Source organism: Trachemys scripta, chromosome 5 (genome assembly GCF_013100865.1).
Source record: "Trachemys scripta elegans isolate TJP31775 chromosome 5, CAS_Tse_1.0, whole genome shotgun sequence".
NCBI classification, from domain to species: Eukaryota; Metazoa; Chordata; order Testudines; family Emydidae; genus Trachemys; species Trachemys scripta.
The window spans coordinates 95,013,211-95,022,286 of record NC_048302.1 but is presented as its reverse complement, the minus strand read 5'-3'; the positions used below and the strand labels follow the sequence as shown (position 1 = coordinate 95,022,286).

Here is a 9,076-nt window from a genome sequence, read left to right as displayed (position 1 = left end):
GGCTGCCCAGCAAACCGTGAAGCCGGTAGCGCTTGGGCAGCCCTTTTCGCGTGGCTGGGAGTGGGAGGGAGGAGGGGGTGGAGTTAGGGTGGGGTTGCGGCGGGGAAGGGGCGGGAAATGGGCGGGGTCAGGGCCCCGTGGAGGGTCCTCTTTTTTTATTTGTTAAATATGGTAACCCTAATAAAATAGTAACACATCCTCACTTGGAATACAGGGTCCAGTTCTGGTTAACCCATCTCAAAAAAGATACAGCACGAGTACATAGTGTTCAGAGAAAGGCAATGAAAATGACTAGAGGCATGGAGCAAATTTAAAACTGAGAAAAGGAAAAACTTTTTATGGAATACACAACTATCAATTAAAACGCCCTGGCATTTGATATTGAGTCTAGTAGCTTAGTATTGCATATCCAGCAACTTTGAAGATCAGGCCACTTACCTAGTGATCTAAATATGGATTTTTAAGCCTAACTTTAAACTCTTGCTTTTGAAGATCTTAATCCTGGGGGATTCTGTGCCACTGTGCATGCAAAGAATTCCTGTGTCCCACAGAATTTTGGTTTTTTTCCTGCAGAAAATACATTTTGCCCCAGAAGTGCTGCTGTTCCACCTTTCGCACACCAGAGACCACTGTGGTGCCAGAACAGCTAAAAGCATGAATGCAGCAGGCTGTTCTGATGCCACAGCAGCCTCTGGTGGGCAAAAGGTGGAACTGCAGCACATCTGGGGCAGAATGTATTTTCTGTGGAGGGGGGAAAAAAATCTGTGTGCATGCAGTGGCACAGAATTCCCCCAGGAATAGAGTTCATCACAGCACCTAGCCCGTGGAGCCAGGTTAGGACAGAGTGGGGCACATGGGGCTGCTGGGGGGTCACAGTCTGGGGTTCAGAATGCTAGTGGAGGAGGACAGACAGGGGCATGGGCTCAGGAGCTAGTGGGATGGCAGCATTTAGCCAGGGACTGAATGGGAGTGGGGGTGCGTGTCCACATGGGGATGGGGGAGGGGGACTGCGGGGACAGGGATAGATGTGCCTGACTGAATGGGAGAGGCTTGGGATCAGCCAGGGTCTGCATGGGGGAGGCTCCCCAACTCCCTAAAAATCCTGCCCCTCCTCCCACAAAAAACCTGTTCCATACTTCTCCCCACAACAACCCTCCAGGTTCACTCCAGGGTCCTTCCCTCTCCCTCACCTCCTCCATTGCCCCTGACACTCCCAAGCCTTTGCACTGCTTCTGACAGGTGCAGGAAATACAATTCTATATTGTAATTTAAATGAATTACTCAAAGTTCTGTATTAATATACTAGTAAGGAATCTATTGGTCAAAAAAATTACCAGAATATTTTTTTTTTTGGTCTGCATTGTTACAGACATACTTGCTGCCAGATATTTTGAAATAAATTACCAAAATAATTGAAACTGGCATGCTTATATTGTATTATTTTGACAAATAAAATATGCAGAAATTTGCAGAATTTTAATTTTTTGGCACAGAATTCCCTCAGGAGTAAGATCTTATCCAATGTTCCTTTGGCAAGCTTCATGTTTTTAATCTCTCCTCTTCCCCCTGCCTGCTCCCACCTCTCCTTTAGGAGCGCAAAATAATTGAGGATACTGTAGTTCCGTTCACTGTTTCTTCAAGCTCTGCTGAACCCCTCTCCACTTCTTCCTCTGCCACTGAAGGAAATGGGACAATGGTGAGTGTCTGACAGAATTGGAGTGTAAACTAGGAGTTAATGAAAATGAGGCAGTAAAGGCAAAACTATGTTCAGGGGAGTTAGATCATTCCCTTAAGATCAGTAGGGTCTAGGAATAGCATGAAAGGCAGTTTGTTTCATGAAACACCCTATCTTACTTTTAAAAGCACTTCTCAATAAAAATGTGCCCAGTTATATGCCTCTGAGCACTATAAAGTGTATTATTATAAATACAGAGCCACACCCCAAAGCAAACTACCACCATCCTACATTAGACAAGAGCAGGGTTAAAAAGGGATCAGAAGTTGCACCGCTCCCCATTAAAAGCAGATGGAGAGTTCCCCTTCCTCCCCCTGTCTTTGGTGAGCATTGCTTCCCCTCTTCTTTGGCAGGCAGACGTCACCCTTGTATTTCAATCTACTTTGACCACCACGCGAAGGTCTAGGAATTCTAAAATTTGTCTTTAGAACATGGGACCACTTCTCTCTAAAGCAAGATGGAAATAACACAGGAATGTTCAGACTCTGATCCTCCCGTGGCTCCTGATGCATCCAGTGCCCAGCTGGAGAATGCGTTTCACAAAAGGCTAGCCTGACACATTCAACTAGGCCATGTCTCCACTGCCCAAAATGGGGTGTGGCTACTGCACAATAGCTTGCTGTAAAGTTCTAATAGAGACAAGGCACACTTTGTTTTGCCTCATTGAAGGTTGTCAAGATCAACACTTTAATCACCCCACATGGCTTTGACCTGAGCTAGCTACTTTGAGGTAAAAAATAGTGGGTTGTCTCCACTAGGATTTTACAGTGAGATAGCTAACTTGAATTTGCCATCCTGATGTAAAAACACTTTTTTTGGCAGTGGAGACAGCCTTGGGGGCCTGACTAAGTTCAGGCAGCTTCCTTGGGCTGCACAAATTCTCCGCAGCACTGTGGGCTGTGGACCCACCCCAGCACACCCCCTACACCAGGACTTGAGGCGGTCTTCAAGAGGCAGCCTTATGACTACCTACCACAATACCTGCACTGGGGGGGGATCCTCCCATGGCTGGTTACAAGGGTTTTAGGACTCCTTTATATGGTTTTGGCCCATTTGCAAGGCATAGGGAGACCAGACTGGGGGTGAGGAGTACATCCCTGGTACATGACAGAAAACAAGAATAGCTATGTTTTGACTGCTGGGAGACTAGCAAAGTCTAGCTTGTAGTTATTGGTAAACTCTCAATCGGAGCCTCAGCGTGGCTTCTTCTCTTTTCATTCTAATGGAGAAGGAGATGAGCATTTGTCATACTGAAGGCTCTCTGCTAGACAGTACCTTTAATTTATTACTGTATTTCAGTACTGAAGACCACATTCTACTCAATGTGTATTTCTCAGGCAGTGGAGCTTGTGAATAAATACTCATTTTGTTTCCCCTGGGATGTCTCAAAAACACCTCACCAGTGAATGTGTATTAACCAGCTTTGTTTTTGAAGCTTAACTTTGAAACCCGAGGAATTCTGTAACCGTGTTTTGAATGTCACATTATCTTTCTGTAATGACAGTCTTCCAATTGGCACCACGTATGGCTTCTGTGTTGAATAAATGCTGTGCTCTCTGGAGAGGAAATGCCCTTCCGTAATTTCCTTGTTATGAGTTCAGTATAATCATGTTAATTTTTCTAAACACTGTCCCAGTCAACTCCAAGATCAGTGTCAGAAAGGTCAAATAACTTTTGTTTTATGTAACATTGTTCATTTTTCCTTGAAGGCATTTCCTTTATGTGTAACAAATACAGTACACTGAGGGACAGCCTGTATTGGTCTCATGCATGTTCTGAAATTGGGTTCACGAGAAGATCTTCACTATTCTCTCACTTTTTTTTTTGTAGAACATGATGGAACTGAGCGACTCTCAAGAGGAAGAGAAACAAAAGGAAATTAAAAGACAGGAGAAATTACCCTGGGAGCAGGAGGGTGCATCATTAGCCAAAAACAAGAAAAGTGAGCCATGCCTGGAAAAGAAAAGGTGTGGGTTAAATCAAGGAATTTTAGACAAGTGAATGTACTTGTAAGGTTGTCATCTGGGCACATAGCAAAATTGTTTTTATGTGCTCAGACTGGGTGTGTGGAAGTGCTTGTTCCTACACATTACACAGCTACTCTGGCCCGCAATCTCCCTTCAGCTGTTCTTCAACTCCTTCAATCTGTAATCAACCCAGAGATCCCTCACCCTTACCAAGATTCCACTTGCCCTTTTGAGGTCCCTCTTTTCTACTGGGAAGATACAATGGAATGTATCAATTTTTATACTTTTAAAACAATATTTGGTTATCTTTCCTTGCTTTTACCTCCTCTCATTTGATTTATTTATTCTTTTCCCAGTGTCTTTTCCACTTTCATCTGTCTTCTCACTTCTTCTCTTCCCCTTTCCCCCCCCCCCCCGCCCCTTACTCTTGAAATCCTATCTGTCTCTCACTCTCCTCTTTTTCCGGTTCTCTATGATCCCTTTCTAAGGCCAGAAGTAACACTGTGATCATCTAGTCTGACCTCCTGCCTAGCAGGGGCCACAGAACTTCCCCAAAATAATTCCTAGAGCATATATTTTTAAAAACATCCTATCTTGCTTTAAAAATGGTCTGTGATGAAGAATCACCATGACCCTTGGTAAGTTTTTCCAATGATTAATTACTTCCACCATTAAAATGTACACCTTATTTCCAGTCTGAATTTGTCTAGCTTCAACTTCCAGCCATTTTTTTTGCTAGACCGAAGAGTCCCTTATTAAACATTTGCTCCCCATGTAGGTACTTAAATACTGTAATCAAGTCACCTCTGAACCTTCTCTTTGCTAAGCTAAATAGGTGCTCCTTGAGTCTATCACTATAAGGCATGTTTTCTAATGCTTTCATCATTCTTGTGGCTCTTCCCGGAACCCTCGCCAATTTACCATCAGACTTCTTGAATTATGGACTCCAGAACTAGACATGGTATCCCAGCAGCATTTGAACCAGTGCTAAATACAGAGATAAAAGAACCTCTCTATTCCTACTCGAGATACCCCCTTTATGCATCCTAAGTTCCTATTAGCTGTTTTGGCCATAGCATCACGCTGGGAGCACATGTTCAGCTTATTATCCACCATGACCATCAAATCTTTTCCAGAGTCACTGCTTCCCAGGTTAGAGTCCCCCATCCTGTAAGTATGGCCTATGTTCTTTGTTCTCAGATGTATACATTTATGTTTAGTGCCATCCCTCTGCTTTAGTCTTCATCCCTTCAGGAAGTTACCAAGGAAGAGCAGTGCCTCCTTCAGGGAGTTACCGGACCCTATTCCCCTTACTAGCTATTCTGTATAGTTCTGGAACATCATACTCACTCATGCTTGGGGTAGAGGGTGCTGGAAGGCTGATGTTCCTACTGAGGCAGGGTTAAGGTTCTAATGTGTAGCCTGTGTTGTGTAGTGGCTGTTCTAGTGGTGAAGTGGGCTTCTCTGGGTAGAGGAGTAAAAGATATTGTACTACCAGGGCCATTTTCTGCCTGCCAAGCACCCCTTTGTGGCCAGAAGTTGCTCCACAGCACCCTGTCTCTGTGGCTATCCTGTCTGTTCAGGGCTCCTTGAAGAGCACACAGTTCAAAAAGTAATTCAGACAATCCCAAGGGATTCCATTTATTTAGTCTTCAGATGCACACTGGCCCTCCAGGCTCCAACCCTCGTCCAGTGTCTCTCTCCCAGTAGTCCAACACAAAGTCTTTCAAAACAAAACACAAACTCATGCAGACTTCAGCTGGGCACAGCCCCCTCCTCTTTGAGAGTGTCTGTCTGTCTGTCTGCTTCCCAGTGCCTCCTGCATGGAGTTTGACCTTCTTCCAGTCCCCAGGCCTTTCCAAGTAGGCCTCTCTCCCCTGCTTCTTGGGCTGGTCTCTCCAATGCCTCCCTGGCTGGAGAGCTTTCTTCAGCTTACTGTCAGGCTTCCATCTACCTCTGTCAGTCTCAGCTACTCTCTCACCAGGCCTTCTCTGCAGGTTCCTGCTGCCTTTTATACTGTATTTAAAATTACTTGATTCCCCTCTGGTGGGGCTCATCTGTAATCAGGGCTGGCTGAGACCCAGGCTCTCCAGCCCATGGGGAAGCCGCCCTGTTGCGGATATGTTTAGATACTCCCTTTTCATTTCCTGGCTTTTATGGCTGTCAGGTGTGCTATGTATAGGGCAATCTTAACTCCCAAATACTGTAGTGTGTTCATGTACTAGTTTCCCAGGTTTCTTAGTTTAAGAAAGGATCTCCAACTTAGCAATAGCTCCTTTCACAGAGAACCAGGATCCTCACTCCTGAACTGGCCAGAGGGTTTGACAAGGAACAGGATTTTCAGTGCTGGTAGCCGTTGCTTTCACAAAGACAAGGCACTCCTGAGCAGGCTGAACATTATACAAAGGCAGGGCTGGCTCCAGGCACCAGCCCAGCAAGCAGGTGCTTGGGGTGGCCAAGGGGAAGGGGCGTCACGTTGGGCTGTTTGGCGGCAGGTCCCTCTTGGAGTGAAGCACCTGCCACCGAATTCCTGCCGAAGAAGAAAGCAGCACCGTGGAGCTGCCACTGGAGTGCCGCCGATCACGATTGCAATCGCGGCTTTTATTTTTTTTTTTCCCCCGCCGCTTGGAGCAGCAAAAACCCTGGAGCCAGTCCTGTACAAAGAGCAAGACCATTGACACAATAGCTGTTGCTTTGTCAAATATGCTATTCTACGTGATGCTGTTACAGAAAGACCTTCAGGGCATGTATGTGGCAGTATGTCAGGCCAGCAAGGAGAGTCAGCATAGATTACCATCTCAATTTGTTGCCAATTCATGATTATTACCCACACCGATCTATTATTGCTAACACACGGAAACAAATATTTGCTGTGCATAAGAGGTTCACATACAAAAGCACAATAATGAAATGACACTCTAGCTAACATTCCTTTTAGCTTTGTGTATACAATGTGATTTGTTTTTATTAGCAGTGTAAATAAAGTGCCCACAGAACATCCAGAGACTATTCTTCAGAGGGAAAGTGAGCAGGACCACCAGGTGTCAGTGACGGAGCACAGTTCACCAGTCATACTGAATCTACCATTGACTCAGGGTAAGATTCCAAACAATCCAAAGAATTGGCTTTGTTCGTTTGTGTTTGTTTGTCAAGGAAATTTCACAGGTTCATAAAGTGATTTAATCAAGAATATTAGTCAAATGAAATTGCAAATTTCCAAAATAATTTAATCAGTGTTATTGCTGTGGGACTTAAACTTTTCCCAGGTTCAAAATCTGTTTAGTACAAGCGAAGATAAATGAGTTTAAAGGATAAGTGAACTTTGGATCCTTGGCATTATATGCCATGGAAGGCTGAGCACTTAAACTCCAGCTGAGAAGCTAAATAATCGAAGTCTAGGTGTGCACAATAGTAATCTAAAGTATATCCTACAAATATTATTTAATGACAAAAATTAATTAACACAGAGATAAGTTTGCCTAGTGATAGCTCGATCCCTTCCAGAACATTGAGTTAAGCAAAACTGAAACTTCTGAAAACCAGGAAATACAGTTAAGGTACCCACCCATGCACCCTTAACTCTGCCCCAAGGAGCAGGCAATAGCCACTGGGAATTAACTGCATGAACTCCAGCTGCAGTCACTATGTTAGGTGTAGCTGTATTGATTAGCAGAGGAATAAGTTGGAGCAACTTGGAAGATCGGTGATTGTGATATGAGGAGATCTGGGGATTAGTTTGAGGAGTATCATAGAGCTGTGATTGTGATATAAGAAGTTTATTCTCAGATTTCCGCCGAAGATGGCTTTCACACTTCAGAGTTGCTAGAATCTATGAACTTAATGAAAAGCTGTTTTTGTTTTCTGGGGTCTGTATCTTGGGAGCCCCTTGATCAAATGACCCCACATTTGGATCACTAACCCTACCCTACACTACACTCCCATGAGGCACTGCAAATTTCAAGACAATTCATGTAAGCATACAGATTTTAGAGCATTAAGAAGGATTGTCCTTTTAATAAGAAGGGCTTCCCAATCTTAGCTAGAGCAGAGCTGGTGCACCATTATAATATTATATGACATTAGAGGGAGAATCGAAGGGAGGACCTCTACACATCCACCAGCAACATCAGTCTTACTGCAGATGGTATGGGGAAGATTCCCATCCTGAGTGATTTTTTTTTTAGATGACAGATCTTAGGAACTGTCCCAGATTGAGGTGTTGATAGAAGCGGTTTTGGAACAAATTGATAATTTATGCTGTAATAAAGCACCAGGACCAGATTGTATTCACCCAAGGGTTGTGAAAGAATTCAGATATGAAATTGGAGAACTAACAACTGTGGTATATGACTTAAACTAGCCTCTGTACCAGATGACTGGAGAATAGCTAATGCGATGCTGATTTTTTTTAAAGTCTCCAGAGGTGATCCCGGCAATTACAGGCTGGTAAGCCTAACTTTGGTACCAGGCAAATTGGTTGAAACTACAGTAAAGAACAGAATTATCAGACACATAGATGAACACAATATGTTGGGGAAGAGTTAACACGGTTTTTGTAAAGGGAAATCTGCCTCACCAATCAGAATTCTCTGAGAGCGTCAACAAGCATGTGGACAAGGGTGATCTACTGGATATAGTCTACTTAGATATTCAGGGCTGTAGTCTACACTACCACGCTAAATTTATCTAAGGCCTTGTCTACACTACGAGAGTAGTTCGATTTTACTTAAATCGAANCGGGGAGGAGTACAGAAGTCGAATTAAAGAGACCTCTATGTCGAACTAAATACCTTCGCGGTGTGGACGGGTGCAGGGTTAATTCGATGTAACGGCGCTAACTTCGACATAAACGCCTAGTGTAGACCAGGCCTTAGTTTCGCAACTTCAGTTACATGAATAACGTAACTGAAGTCGACATAGTTAGAGCCACTTACTGTGGTGGCTACACTGCGCTATGTCAATGGGCGAGTGTCTCCTGTTGACTTCCCTTACGCTTCTCGGGGAGGTGGAGCACACAAATCAATGGGAGAGTGCTCTCCCATCCATTTAGCATGTCTTCACCAAACCTGCTAAATTGACACTCAAGATAAGTGTAGACATGCCCTCAGAAAGCCTTTGACAAAGGCTCTTACACAAAGTAAGAAGTAATGGGATAAGAGGGAAGATCCTCTCATGGATCAGTAACTGGATAAAAGATAGGAATAAATGGCCAGTCTTCACAGTGGAGAGAGGTAAATAGCAGGGTCCCCCAGGGATCTGTACTGGGACCAGTACTGTTCAACATATTCATAAATTATATGGAACAAAGAGTAAACAGTGAGGTGGTAAAATTTACAAATACCACCAAATTATTCAAGATAATTAAGTCCAAAGC

At 44.0% G+C, this 9,076-nt stretch overlaps 1 protein-coding gene across 15 annotated transcripts in view; it reads left to right on the top strand.

Annotated features, from left to right (window-relative positions):
* LIMCH1 (LIM and calponin homology domains 1) overlaps positions 1 to 9,076 on the top strand; it is a 311,947-nt gene that overhangs the window by 280,130 nt on the left and 22,741 nt on the right. For 13 of the 15 annotated variants that reach the window (XM_034771938.1, XM_034771943.1, XM_034771947.1 and 10 more), the window contains 3 exons: positions 1,592 to 1,696; positions 3,566 to 3,702; positions 6,674 to 6,798. In XM_034771938.1, the coding sequence (XP_034627829.1) occupies positions 1,592 to 1,696; positions 3,566 to 3,702; positions 6,674 to 6,798 (367 nt within the window). The remainder of the gene's footprint in view (positions 1 to 1,591; positions 1,697 to 3,565; positions 3,703 to 6,673; positions 6,799 to 9,076) is intronic. The other 2 variants (XM_034771939.1, XM_034771942.1) reach the window with 1 other exon arrangement.